General features: G+C 43.4%; 1 protein-coding gene across 1 annotated transcript; it reads left to right on the forward strand.

Annotated features, from left to right (window-relative positions):
• The first annotated feature begins 352 nt into the window (after positions 1–352).
• Positions 353–12,647, forward strand: KCNV2 (potassium channel, voltage gated modifier subfamily V, member 2). The gene is made up of 2 exons (XM_011988350.1): positions 353–2,202; positions 12,047–12,647. Exons 1-2 carry the CDS (start codon positions 847–849, stop codon positions 12,326–12,328), a joined length of 1,638 nt encoding a protein of 545 aa, XP_011843740.1. The 5' UTR covers positions 353–846; the 3' UTR covers positions 12,329–12,647.
• Positions 12,648–14,933: the final 2,286 nt, after the last annotated feature.

Below are 14,933 nucleotides of genomic sequence, written 5' to 3' on the forward strand. Positions count from 1 at the left end.
CAGGGTTGCGAGGCCCTAAAGCATCTTCCTACTACTCCTGGAATTCAAGGTAGAATTCTTGAAACATCCCTATTCTTTAAGAGAAAGGGATGAGACAAAAAGGAGAGAGAGAGAATCTGAAGTTGACTTAAAGATCTGACTGGACTTCAGAGCAGTGCCCCAGGGAGAATCCATTTGAAAAAAAAAAATGTGATCATGTGAATGGACAAGAAGGAGATGGCTTTAGATCTTATATGCTCTAAACAAGGAGTTATGCTGAGAGGGAAACTGACTTGTCATGAAGTCAGCTTTGCTCTGTTGCTATTTGTCATCCCTGCTAATGGTGAGTTTACCTAGAGCAGAGGCTACCGTCTGAACCACGAAGCTGAAGACACAGGCATCTGTATTCTAAAGCTAATTCAGTTGATTTCATCTCAGCACACATACATTGAGCACTTCCTAAGAGCAAGGTTGACTGACATTTTTATTAGCAATAATCGCTGCCTTCTTCTGATTCTTTAGAGATTTAAGACCACATAATCGTCCTCTACGTCACAGGGTCAAGGGAGTGGGGGAGGAAATGGGCTAAGAGGTTCTAAATCCCTCCTAACACTTGCTTCTTCCCAATCAGCAAGATTAGAGCAGTCAACAGCTGACTGCGTTCAGACCCTGCAGGCTGGGCTGGCCTGTCCAGGACCTGAGGAGGGGCAGCTCCGGTGGCAATGTCTGGGCCCCTAGGTGTGCTGGTCCAGGCTGGCCTCTCTAAGACAGTGCAGGCCACGTGATCTATCCTCCCAGAGGCAGTGAGCAGGTTAGGGCCCCTACGACAGCCAGGAGGAAAAAGCAAGGAGTCCACTTTCCGCAGCCATGCTGAAACAGAGCGAGAGGAGACGGTCCTGGAGCTACAAGCCCTGGAACACCACGGAGAATGAGGGCAGCCAACCCCGCAGGAGCATTTGCTCCCTGGGGGCCCGTTCTGGCTCCCAGGCCAGCATCCAGGGCTGGATAGAGGGCAACTATAACTACTACATCGAGGAAGACGAAGATGGGGAGGAGGAAGACCAGTGTAAGGATGACCTGGCAGAGGAGGACCAGCGGGCAGAGGAGCTCACCACCGCCAAGCCTGAAGGCCCCAGCGACCTTCCGGCCCTGTTGTCCACGCTGAATGTGAATGTGGGCGGCCACAGCTACCAACTGGACTACTGCGAGCTGGTCAGCTTCCCCAAGACGCGCCTAGGTCGTCTGGCCACCTCCACCAGCCGCAGCCGCCAGCTAAGCCTGTGCGACGACTACGAGGAGCAGACGGACGAATACTTCTTCGACCGCGACCCGGCCGTCTTCCAGCTGGTCTACAATTTCTACTTGTCCGGGGTGCTGCTGGTGCTCGACGAGCTGTGTCCACGCTGCTTCCTGGAGGAGCTGGGCTACTGGGGTGTGCGGCTCAAGTACACGCCGCGCTGCTGCCGCATTTGCTTCGAGGAGCGGCGCGACGAGCTGAGCGAACAGCTCAAGATCCAGCGCGAGTTGCGCGCCCAGGCGCAGGTGGAGGAGGCAGAGGAGCTCTTCCGCGACATGCGCTTCTACGGGCCGCAGCGGCGCCGCCTCTGGAACCTCATGGAGAAGCCATTCTCCTCGGTGGCCGCCAAGGCCATCGGGGTGGCCTCCAGCATCTTCGTGCTCGTCTCCGTGGTAGCGCTGGCGCTCAACACCGTCGAGGAGATGCAGCAGCACTCGGAGCAGGACGAGGGCGGCCCAGACCTGCGGTCCATCCTGGAGCACGTGGAGATGCTGTGCATAGGCTTCTTCACGCTCGAGTACCTGCTGCGCCTCGCCTCCACACCCGACCTGAGGCGCTTCGCGCGCAGCGCCCTCAACCTGGTGGACCTGGTGGCCATCCTGCCGCTCTACCTTCAGCTGCTGCTCGAGTGCTTCACCGGCGAGGACCACCAACGCGGCCAGACGGTGGGCAGCGTGGGTAAGGTGGGTCAGGTGTTGCGCGTCATGCGCCTCATGCGCATCTTCCGCATCCTGAAGCTGGCGCGCCACTCCACCGGACTGCGCGCCTTCGGCTTCACGCTGCGCCAGTGCTACCAGCAGGTGGGCTGCCTGTTGCTCTTCATCGCCATGGGCATCTTCACTTTCTCCGCAGCCGTCTACTCTGTGGAGCACGATGTGCCCAGCACCAACTTCACCACCATCCCCCACTCCTGGTGGTGGGCCGCGGTGAGTACCTTGGCCCTGGGCTTTCCCATCCTCTTCCCCAGCCCAGTGAGCTGCTCCTCCCTTCCCTGGTTGTCAGTCCCCAGGCTCTGGCTGCTGATCCTCTTCTTCCTCCTCACCCCCAATTGCTGCATACAGTTAACAAAACGGCAGTGGATGTCAAAGTGTTGGAAAGACAATCTCAGAGTTTCAGTAAGTAACTGAATTTGACTTAGTCGTAGAAATCTCCAAATCTACATTTAGTCTTTAAACGTTTGAAAGACAGATTTTAAGATTCGTCATTGTTACTGTTATTTACCATTTCTTGAACATCCAGTATCCTAAATGGTTTACAAAGCTTACCTCATTTTGGCATCACAGCCTTGTGAGATGGTTATGACCACCATTTTTGTTTAAGGGGACAAGCAGAAATGGCTTCAGTTTTTGAAAGAAACTGTAGATTTATGCAGAGAAGGAGGTGAGACTTGGCTGAACCATGTCAATCCTAACTGAAACCCCACCACCTCTGGTTCCAGTTAAATCTGAGTATGGAAAGAAGCATCTCAAACTGAAACTTGCTCTAACTTCCCTAAAGTTCTTTCAGGACCCAGTATTATTGCCCCATCTTACAGTTAGTGAAATTGAAGTACAGACAGTTTGAGTGTGGACACACAACTAGAGGTGGCAAAGCCAGAACTGAAACTCAGGCCTGTCCAACCGCAAAATCCATGCCTTTCCCACACCCAAGCACTGTCTTTTTCAAGTTTTAGTTCTTTTGCATGCATTGCTGAATTTGTACAGTTAGTACAATAGTTATTTTTTGTCATTGTTTTCTTTGGCCTTCGCCTTTTTATAACTTGTCCTATAATATCTGTATTTTGAGCTATGGAAGCTGAATCCCTGGAAATAAATGTTAATCAGGTTTTCTGAGATCAATAAATAAGTTGGCATTATATGAAGGAAAGAATTGAATGTATAGTTTCCTTAGTTTCCTTTTTAAAAGTAGATTGTAATACCTTTAAAGACATTAAGCAAATATAGCCAGTTTTCCTGTGTCAGAAGGTAGATATTTTCAATATTAACATTGTATATGTCATAACCCACAGTCTGGTATGCACTTCTGAGACACACAAGCCCAAGGCCACTGACAGTGCAATATAGCTTGATGTAAGATTTAGAAAACCTGATTCTAGGCCTGGTGCGGTGGCTCACACCTGTAATCCCAGCACTTTGGGAGGCCAAGGGGGGCGGATCACCCCATCAAGAGTTCCAGACCAGCCTGACCAACATGGAGAAACCCCATCTCTACTAAAAATACAAAAAAATTAGCTGGGTGTGGTGGGGCATGGCTGTAATCCCAGCTACTTCGGAGGCTGAGGCAGGAGAATCGCTTGAACCTGGGAGGCGGAGGTTGCAGTGAGCTGAGATTGCGCCATTGCACTCCAGCCTGGGCAACAGGAGCGAAACTCTGTCTTAAAACACACACACACACGGAAAACCTGATTCTAGTCCCAGATCTGCCAATAATTAACCATGACCCTGAATAATTAACTGTGAAACCTCAATCCCTCACTTGCTGTTCTGCTTTCTCACCTCTAAAAGGGGAGGTTGGACATGTAAAAGTATGCAGTTCAGTGAGTCTTCCTTCCCTTGAAAGCAGGGAGCTCATATGTATAGAGGATATGTGAGCTTTCTTCAGTGGCAGGATGACACGAGGCTCTTCTGAATGAGCTAGCCAAATTCTGCTTCTCTGATCATATTCCAAGTGATGAAAGGTCATCCCCATAGTAGATAAACCATGTGTACAGATGAGGCTCATGGTCGATGATTTGTCCCCAGCAAATGACATTTACTTTGGAGGTGACTAAAGCAGGAAAGCAGAAGAGTAAATCCACACGCTGATGATATGATACAGCACCTGAGAGTCAAATTTCTATTCATCTAAACATCTTTACAGGCTAGTGCATGTAGGCACTGGACCTAGTACACTCTTTGATACTGCAGTTGTAACCCACAAAAGGTTTTTCAACCTTTTGTATATTAACAAATACTTTGATAAAAGTTACATTACTTTCAAAGGGATATGGCTAGAGAAAAAATTTTAATTAAAATAAAATAAAGAATAATGTTACTCATGTTGTATTTTTACCAGTAAATTTTCTTTGAACTGAATACCCATTGATCTCACTTAAATTTCTGATCTGTTTAATGTACAATGAAGTCTAAACCTTTCGAATTATCCCTTATGTTAAGTGGCATTATTTAACTTAAAATCAATGTTTTTTATAAGTTTTACAAAAATTGAATCACCAGTTTTTATCAATAATAAATGTTACCAACTATTGCTCTTATCTGTTTGAATTTCCTTTTGAAGCTATTATCTCTATCAGCCACTATTTTCACAGGCCAAATTCTGCACTTTCCAACCATCCCATTTATGAACCTTACCATTTACCAATGGTCTTTGTTCATTTTATTCCGAAAATTATTTATACCAGTAAAATTTGTTATACATTAGATAAAAGACTGATCATTTGTATTTATTTCCAAACTAATCTATGAAAAACAATGGGAGCAATTGCCCTTGAATATTCTAAGACCACTCTGTTCCCCAGGACTGCTATGTTATTAATCCAGTTCTTCTCTACACTTATAACTATACTGCATAATACAGACTAAAGGTTCATATTCTCAGTAGAGCAAAGAGAAAAGAACACTTTGAAATGATGTGGACAAAATGTCTTGTTTCCAATATGTAGATGCAAAGTGAAAAGAAACAAAATACTAGGACCAATTTGTCATGTAACCCACAAAAATTCACCTCATTCATTCATTGAACAATAAGTTTTTGAGCACCTCCAATGTGCCCAGTAGTATTCTAAACACTAGGGATACAGGGTAGGAGAAGAAAAAACAATGAAGTTTTTTTTCTCTTGCGGAGCTTACATTCTAATGGAGAATGACAGATAATAAATAATTTCAGGTATTGGTATAGCTTGTGTGGGATAACAGGATTGAGAGTGGTTAAGGCGGCAGAGTCTGTCTTTAGTGGGATAGTCAGAGAAGCCCTATTGGAGAAGATGACATTGAGATAAAGTTTGAAAGATGAAAAGAGACTCATCCAAATGCACCTGACTAAACAGATATGACAATCTGAGAAGACAATTCCTAAAAGTAATTGATCTAGTGGTTTCTAAGCATTTTATTGATCATGCATCTTATTTTTAAAAATTTGGGACACATACCCATGATAAATGTGTATTTATTTATAAACAAATTAGAAGTTATTTATTGCTATAATAACGATGCATCACAAACCATCCTGAAACTCAATGGCTTAAAACATCAAGCATTTATTTAGCTCATGAATTTAAAAGTCAGCATTTACTCTGATTTCAACTAGAAGGTTCTTCTCTTTCATGAGGCTATCGTTACTCATTCACATGCCTGATGGTCAGCTGGCATGAAGAGAGAGACTAGTCCACTAGCAGACCTCTGCATTCCTCTAGCAGACCCCAGCAGCCACAAGTCCATGGCTGTGGCAAAGAATAAGGGAGAGAATGCAAGCCCCATCACGCAAACACTTCATAAGCTTCTGTTCATGGCATTTGCTCAGTCCATTGGCCAGAGTAAGTCACATGGCCAAGCTGCAAGTCAAAGAGCAGGGCAGCTTAGCCCACCCACTATAGGAAGGCACTGCAAAGTTATATGGCAAACAGCTTGGATACAGAAAGATGTAAAGAATTAGTTCCAATAATGCAATCTTTCTCCTGCAGTAATATATAACTGCTCAAATATATTATACGTATCAGAAAACGTATACTCACAAATTGAAACTTTAAAGATGAGATAAAGAAAAATAGAACTGGCATTTTATTTCACCATTCTGGGGCTGTATCCTTTGTGAAATATTCATCCCACATTACAGAGAGTTTCTCTTATCCATTGTTTTATGTATTTTTCGTACTTTCAGACAACGCCAAATCTGACTTGCTTTTAATAACCTTTCTTCTCTCTATGCCAAGGATCCTGCAAAACTTTCTCTGTAACTCAAGTCAGGGATTTAAGAAAAATACAGTAATTTTCATTATTGTGAATTCTCCTGCAGCTGCAAAACAAATCCCTCCTGGACACTTCTGTCTACAAATGTTCATGTATCAGGATGTAAGATAGACCTGTCTTTTTCATCTGTCAAATGGAAGTTATTTGCGAGCACTAATGTAATAGGAAACATATGTAAACTGCTAGCCTGTAGTAAGTCTGCAATAAATAGAAGCTACCATACCTGACTAGTTGATAGTCTTTATCACATGGAAGCAATAACCTTTGCCTCCACATTCATTTGGGAAGAAAATAAAACAGAAATGATTCTTTTTCTACTGAGGAAAAGAAAGAGCCTATAAAACATACAAAAAGGTCAGCTGTTCCCTCACGGGAGAACTTCTGAGAGTTCAGATAAACAGGCCCATGCCTAAAGCAGCTCCAGCCATCTTGGGGCTCTCTGGATCGCCTGGGGGTAGGAAATGCAAGGCACAGCTAAACAAGAACAATGGGCTCTATGATGAAGCTGTAATCATTGGCCTCCTCTGTGGGTATGGTTTTTTCTTTTTCTTTTTTTTTTTAGCCTCAACATATTACCACATTTTTTTTTTCTTTTTTTTTGCGGGGGGGAGGGGGGTGGTAGGGGGCGGGTATGTTTTTAAGTAGAAAAGAATAAGTAGATTTTGAATGAACCATTTTCCTCCTGAGTTTTCCAGGGCAAGTTAAAGCTGTAGAAACCAAATAGGAAACTATGGCATGAACTCATTCCTTCAAAAACTAACTTCTCAAAAAGAAAATTTATCTCTAGTTGAGGCACCAGATAATTTTGTCCCAGAGACCTTGTTCCCATCTTTGTTTTCCTAAAGTATGCTTTCATTACCTTGCCAATAGGTGGCACTTACAGGATCACTGAAATTGTTTTATTTTTGTTCATTGATTGCTTTGAGGAAACCCATCTGAAAAATAAATTAGGTTGCAGTCAGGAAAACGGATACCAAGGTGAATATTTCAAACAGGGAATTTAATACAGGGAAATAGACAGTTGTTAGAAGACTAGAAGAAGAAGAAGAAAAAAAAAAAGACTGGAAAAGCAGAAAGAGAAAACTGAGATAATCCAGAGATTGGTAACTGCAGGGAATAGCTATTGGCCCTAGAACTGGGAGAATAAATGGGAAAAGTTATTGCTACCAGAAGCTGAGTCCAGAGGAAGGGCCTCCGTGTAGCTGTTGCAGGGACTCCTAAAATTGGCACAATGAGGCTGATGCCAGGAATGCCAAAAAATGCCTGAACCATAGCTATTGGCTGCAATTGGAGGAATGACAGCAGAAACCAGAGGCAGGATTAGAGACCCTTATGTCCTCGTACCGTCTTCCAGTCTCTTATAGGCAGAATATAATTAGAAGACAGTGGGCAAGAGAATCTGGGAAATGTAGTTTGCAGACTCCCAGTTCTGGAATTGTAGAATAAAATACAGAAGGGTATCAGGCTTGGGACTAAGAGACAACATATAAATATCTGGCACAGAAAGTAGTAGAGTTCTAGCTCCTTCAGAAATAGCACAGGAGCTATAGACAGGGTAAAGGCTCTTAGGCATTGTTACTACTTTTGATCTTATGGATTCCCAATTTTGGAGTGGTCTCCTTTTATGTGTTTAAAGTATGTTCCTTATGTTAGCCAATATGACATGAGTGGAACGTGACAGAATTGTTGAGGGCAGGGAGAAATGCAAGGAAGCTGAGGATGTGGAGAGCATCATTATTGTGCACCTTTCTGTGGATGGATTAATAGATCTCAAACTTACATTTGTGGTTTTGCTTTAGCTGTGCACACCTACCCCTTACTGTACCATTTACAAACATGTCAGAACTGTAATATACAGATGAGGGTTGTTCTCTTGAAGGTAGTCACCCATGACCTTGTTCTAACAGTGCTTCCACTGATCAAGACATTCTTTGAATTCCATGAGGAATTACCTTCAGAGTTTGTGACACATCCACTTGCTTCTTTGTAATGTTGCTAAATCTTTATCTTTTTAAGGCTAGATTCAATATTTTAAAATAGTTAAGACACTTTATCGTTTAAGATTGACACTTAGAGTAAACCATCAAGGTGAATATGACTGCTTGCTGCCACTGAATCCACTGTGCAGATTATAATTCAAAAGAGGAATTCCAAACATACTTGTAACAATAGCATGAGTAAGCACAGCCTTTGAAGCTGAATCCTTTGAAGGACAACATGTATTGAGGCTTATAATAATTTTATCTAAAAAAGGTCCATCTTCACCACCTCTAATTCCTTTGGAAAACAGAGTGTTATTTTGAAAAATAAGTTTTATTCCCTAGGATCATAAATTCCTGAATGCAGGTACTAGTGGGTGCCAAGATTTATTCTATTCCTTGTTCATTATGAGGGAAACAAACTTGCCTTGTTAAATGAGAAATCCAAGTATTCTGAAGTTTTAGAGAAAAATTTGATGCTTATCCTCATAATATTTGGCAGGCCAGGATTTGCTGTTAAGTGAGTAAACTGCCAGGGGAAGGTCACGTTCTGGCTTTGGGACCCAAAGCTAAGGACAATATGTACGCTTACAGCAGAATGGTTAGGTTTCCAGTTTGCAGAGAGTTGCTGAGCTAGCCAGGTTTCTTCAGGATATTAAGATGGATCGTGGAAATTTGGGTCACATTTCCAAACCCAACTCCTGCTAATGTGACAACTCATTCTGTGAGGTCACTTGGGTCAGTCTGGGGCCTTCAGCTTTTAATTCCCATCTAGGGAGAAACGGCTTGGCCTATGCAATGTGGAGAAAATGTTCCCCAAAGCCAAGGAATCCTGAGTTCCTCCTGGAGCCAAGGGGCAAGAAACAGATCACTTGTTGAGTCAAATTATTCACAAAATAGACAACACATAAATTAACTGTACATTTTGAACAAATTATTGGGGACCGGTCACACATATACTCCTAGCAGAAGAGATCTTTTCTCTAAAAATAGAGATTGAAGATATACAAAAATATTTGGACCATATTATGCACATCAAATATTTATTCTTTACGCCAATTCTCTTTGCTTTTGACTTTTCACTCAAAGTTCAGCCAAAAAAAGAAAAAAAAAGAAGTTTGGCTTAAGGGTAAAGCAAAGCCAGTGTGCAGAATGTTCAAAAGTTGAAAATAAGCAGTTTGTCTTAATTATTTTCTTCCTCCGTGTCTTCCTGCCCTCTCCCATCCCTGCCATCCTGAACCCTTAAGTGACTTGTTTCCTCCAAGGCCTCTGCATTGGACTTCTGTGGATGTCTCATGTTCTAAACCAGGGGTCCCCAATCTTGGGACTGTGGACTGGCACTTGTCTGTGGCCTGTTAGGAACCTGGCCACACAGCAGATGAGTGGAGGGCCATCAATCATTATCGCCTGAGTTCTGCCTCCAGTCAGATCAGCCACAGCATTAGGAGTGGGAACCCTATTGTGAACTGCACTTGCGAGGGATCTAGGTTGCTTGCTCTTTATGAGAATCTAATACCTGACAACCTGCGATGGAACAGTTTCATCCCGAAACCATCCCCTCCCCCAACCCCGTCCATGGGAAAAATTGTCTTCCACAAAACCAGTCCCTGGTGCCAAAAAGGTTGGGGACCGCTGTTCTAAACTATCTCTTCCTGCCATTCACTCCTAAATCCAAATTCCCTTTAGGCCTCCTCCAGGGAAAGTTGACTAAACTTTCATCCAGACGTGTGAGTGATGGTGTTAGTGACAAACGAAAGTTATTGTTCAGCTCACACACCCGGAGAGAGATTGGCCTAGGGTTCTTTTACTTTTGGGGTGGTCAATGACAAGAAACACACACCCACTCAGGCAACCAAGAGGACTTTGAGATTAACCGACAATCTCACTTTATCACTGCCTCACATCACCCCTTGGTCCAGAAGTTGGGAAAAGGAGATTCTCTACTGGAACCAGAGGGCAGAGTCAGGGAGGAGCTTGTTTCCACAGCCTGTGGGTCTGATAAGCATAGCATGTATAGAGTTTCTGGTGTAGAGTGTACTCAATAAATGTTGGTCTTTGCTTCTCCTCAGTGGGGGCCAGCTTCAGGATGGGGGACCCTGGGATGAAATATATATACTAATATTATTGCTTACACACCCTGTGCCAGGCACTCCTTCAATTCCTATAACAACTGTGTGAGGTAGATGCCACACAGGTCAAAAGTAGAAACTGAGGCCAAGAGAAGTTAGGTGATCTGCCCAACTTATTCAGCGGGGAAGTGGATTCAGACCCACAAGTCTAGTGTAGTCCCTGTTTCCTTCAGCTTGTCTACACCATATTACCTCTCTTGGATGCTTGCTTGTATTCTGACCCTGCAGCAAAAGGCTGCACGACCTCTCACCAGAGACAGAGCATTGAGTGAGAGGAGGTGCATCATCAGCCCCAGAAAGGAGGGATGCCCTTCCTTTCTTCATGGGCTGGATGGAACTGTGGTTCTTATCAGTGCCCCCAGTTTTGTCCAGCTGGCTCACTTCTCCATTTCATTCTAATCAATCAACTGCACTATTCTAGGTTCGAACTAACCCTTACATCATCAAAACAAAAATATTTACACTACTAAGCTAACGGCCACCTCAGCATGGATCCACAAGATGAGCATATGCTTTACTGCCGTCTGCTGGAAAATTATGGCAACAACTACCCAAATACACAAAGCAAAGAGTGCCCCCTGGAGTTGTGCAATGCAAAAATGTTTACAACTGTGAGCAACAGCTCCGCTTAAAAGGCTTCTAGTAATTTAGCCAATACTCTGGGGATCAGAGGGAGTACATGAGGCATAAAAAACAGTCCCCAAGGAATTTTCCCAGGGTTTTCTCTGGTAACTGATAACTAGTCCCATGGGTATCTGCATTTTAAAACAGAAGCTTGTTAACCTAAATAAATCTCCAATTAGTGGGATTTAAATCAGTATGACAAGAGTAATGGGAAGTATTTCATGCAGGGGTGAACATATTTTTGGTGAGCCATGTCTTACAAAAGTCCCTTTACAAAATAATGAGAGTGTTTCTCCAGACATCTGCAATTAAAGCACCTTCATATGAAGTCTCTCATTTGAACTACAGAACAACTCTGGGAAGTGTTATAATTGTCTTCATTTTAAAGATGAGAGGAAGACAATGGAGGAGTTTCATGCCTTTTGTATGCCTGGTACTGTGTTCAGTGCATTATATTCATTTTCTTATTTAGCCAGCACAAGAATCCTGAGAGTTAGATGGTTGTCTCCTGTTTTAAATGAAAACAAAAAGAGAGGGAGAGAGAGAGACAGAGTGAGTCTGAAGGTTTTGCCCGAGGTCACTTAGCTGGAAAGGGTCAGAGTCAGGACTTAAACCCAGGTCTGACTGTTCTAAGCCCAAGATTTTTCCAATACATACGGTGTACAGGCAAACCCAGGGATCCCCTGTCCTGAAGCTGGTCCCAGCTGAGTTAGGGAGGCAAAGATCATTTACTGAGCACGTTCTACACCAGGAATTTAACATACTATTTTAAATGCTCTTTACAACAACCCTTTCAAATAGGCATTACCTCCTCCCGTATCTTACATTCAAACACGCATGAGTTGTAGTCAGGATTTCAGCCAAAGTGTTTCAGCTCCATCCATAGCTTCTGTTTTTTCATGACACAGGTCCTACAGGGAGTCTTCCTGGTACCTCCTAAAGCAGCTCCATGGGAAGCCATTACACTTCCCATGTGCACCCACAGGGAGGACACTTCTCTGCCTGCTCCTCTCCCTTTCTTCTCCTCCCCGATCTTAGTGCTAACAATTCCATCGTGCTTTCCTTCCTCTACAGGTGAGCATCTCCACCGTGGGCTATGGAGACATGTACCCAGAGACCCACCTGGGCAGGTTTTTTGCCTTCCTCTGCATTGCTTTCGGGATCATTCTCAACGGGATGCCCATTTCCATCCTCTACAACAAGTTTTCTGATTACTACAGCAAGCTGAAGGCTTATGAGTATACCGCCATACGTAGGGAGAGAGGAGAGGTGAACTTCATGCAGAGAGCCAGAAAGAAGATAGCTGAGTGTTTGGTTGGAAGCAACCCACAGCCCACCCCAAGACAAGAGAATTAATATTTTATAGGACATGTGGCTGGTAGATTCCATGAACTTCAAGGCTTCATTGCTCTCTTTTTTAAAAATAATTATGATTGACAGCAAAAGGAAATGTGAAGCAGACATACATAAAGGCCATTTAGTTCACAAAGTTCTGCCTCTAGAAATGCTCATTTTGGCCCAAACTCAGAATGTCTCACAGTTCTCTTTCCCTGTGTTGTGTGAAACATCTGACCTTCTCAATGACATTGATATTGAAAACTTGAGAGGAGCAATAGCTTAGATTTCTCTTGTAGCTTTTCATGGCATCTAGCTCAATAAACATATTTGGACTCGAGTTGACTTGAGAAATTTTTTTTACTTTATTATTATTTTTTTTAATTCTTAACTTTCCAGAGAAAGGGAGTGTTACAGCAGGAATTATACAAGCTTTGGAGTTAGACCAACCTTAGAATCCCAGAGCTACCAGCTGTATGGTTTAGGGCAAGTGCCTCTAACACTCTAAGCCTCAGTTTCTTCAACTGTAAAATGTAAGTAATACTTACCTTGCCAGCCTGAGCAACATAGTGAGACCCTGCCTCTACAAAAACTTACTAAAAATTATCTGGCTGTTCTGGCCCACACCTGTAGTCCCAGCTACTTGGAAGACTGAGGTGAGATCACTTGAGCCCAGGAGTTTGAGGTTAGAGTAAGCTATAATCACATCACTGCACTCCAGCCTGGATGACAGAGTAAGACCCTGTCTCAAACAAACAAACAGACAAATAAATAAATAAAATCACCTACCTTGTAAATGAGTCTGGGGATAATAGATGTGTGTAAATGCTCAATAAACGACAGCTATTAAAATGGTTTAAGTGGATGTTATCTAATGAAATCTCTAGACCATTTGTTCTCAAAGGCAAATTCATTCCCCAGAAGCTATCTGATGTCTAGAGATGGTTTCGATTGCCAATACTGTGAGGGGCAATAAGGGGGACTTTTGGCATCTAGGAAGTAGGGGCTGAGGATGTTGCTAAACATCCTACAAGGCAAAGGACAGCCCCCATAACAAAGAATTATCTGACCTAAAATGTCAATAATGTCAAACTGGAGAAACTCTTGTCTAGATTTAATATGGGAGCCCCCAGACTGGACTTGTGAAACATGCCTAAATGTACTAATCCTCCCCCTTTAAAAGGAACCCCCATATTGTCCTCATCAACTCAGGCCTCCTTTTTCTCTCTCTTTCCCATGAAAGGAAGAAAAAAAAATATCCTACCTTCTGAACAACTGCTGTGGGCAAAAGGAATTAAATCAGTGTGGCCCTCCACTGCCACTGCTGGTGGATTAGAGAACCAGTGCCCACAGGAAATTGGTCCTTACTCTCCCTGTAACCTTTTCCTCTTAATTTCTTTCTCCTTCCTTAGGACTACTGGAAATGGAAGTGTTGAGAATTAAAGGCTCCTTGGAACTGAGCACACAAAGATTGCCCTGTAACTGCAGCTTGCCATGCAGACCTTCAAATTTGTCTCAGGGCATGGCTGGACCTATACTTGTGTCATAAGTATAAATTGCTGATTCAAGCAACAGAGAGAAAAAAAAATAAGAATAGTTGCTTACAATGACAGGCAATTTGGGCTTTATACGTAGCATATTACTTTAATATATCCCTAAATAAGGTATTGGATTACTTTTTAATTTAGGAAGAAATGGAAGCCTGGAGAAGTTAAGTAATTCCACTACGTTCACACAGCCAGTAAACAGTGGGACTGGGGTTCAAGCCCAGGTCTGTCTGATCCCCAAGGCTCTTGATGGAGGGTTAAACTTGTGTCCTCAGCATCACCTGGAGGGCTTGTTAAAGCCGAGCACGCTGGGCCCTGTCCCTGGGGTATGAATCAGTAGGCTTGGGATGGAGCTCAAGGATTTGCATTTCTGACAAGTTCCAGGTGATGCTGATGCTGCTTGTGCAAGGGAACACATGTTGAGAGCCAGGGGTCTAAATCACTTTGCTCTGCCCTCCCAGAAGCAGCTATGATTATGAAAGTAGGCTATGGCTGGCAAACTCGATTTAGATTCCCCTCCCCCTTACTCCCAAATGTTCTTATCATCAGCAATGACCTGGCCTCTGAAGGCTGAACAGAAGCCCTACTGTCCTAAGGTTGCCAGATAAAATACAGGATGGCTAGGGTGTCTTAATCTGTTTGTGCTGCTGTAACAGAATACTACAGGCTGGGTAATTTACAAAGAAGACACACTTATTGCTCACAGTTCTGGTGTCTGGGAAGCCCAAAATCAAGGCATGTGCAGGTTCGGTTGTCTGATGAGAGCTGCTCTCTGTTTCCAAGATGGTTCCCTATTGCTGCATCCTCGGAGGACTACTCCATCCTCACGTGGTAGAAGAGGAAGTATACCAAACACTACATGAATCCCTTTTTATAAGGCCCTTACGTCCTTTCAGGAGGGAGGATCTCTCATGGCTTAATCAACTCTTAAAGGACCCACCTCTGAAAAGTATCACATTGGTAACAGCTGAATTTTGGAGGAGATACATCCCAACCGTGGCACCAGTTACATTTCAAGATAAATAATTTTTAGTAGAAGCATTTTCCAAATATTGCATGGTGTATACTTCTACTAAAAA

Source organism: Mandrillus leucophaeus, unplaced genomic scaffold (genome assembly GCF_000951045.1).
Source record: "Mandrillus leucophaeus isolate KB7577 unplaced genomic scaffold, Mleu.le_1.0 Scaffold329, whole genome shotgun sequence".
Classification (NCBI taxonomy): Eukaryota; Metazoa; Chordata; class Mammalia; order Primates; family Cercopithecidae; genus Mandrillus; species Mandrillus leucophaeus.

Coding starts and splice junctions, on each gene's coding strand:
- KCNV2 (XM_011988350.1), top strand. CDS start 847: ATGCTGAAACAGAGCGAGAGGAGACGGTCCTGGAGCTACAAGCCCTGG. Junction 2,203..12,046: donor ACTCCTGGTGGTGGGCCGCG/GTGAGTACCTTG, acceptor CTTCCTCTACAG/GTGAGCATCTCCACCGTGGG.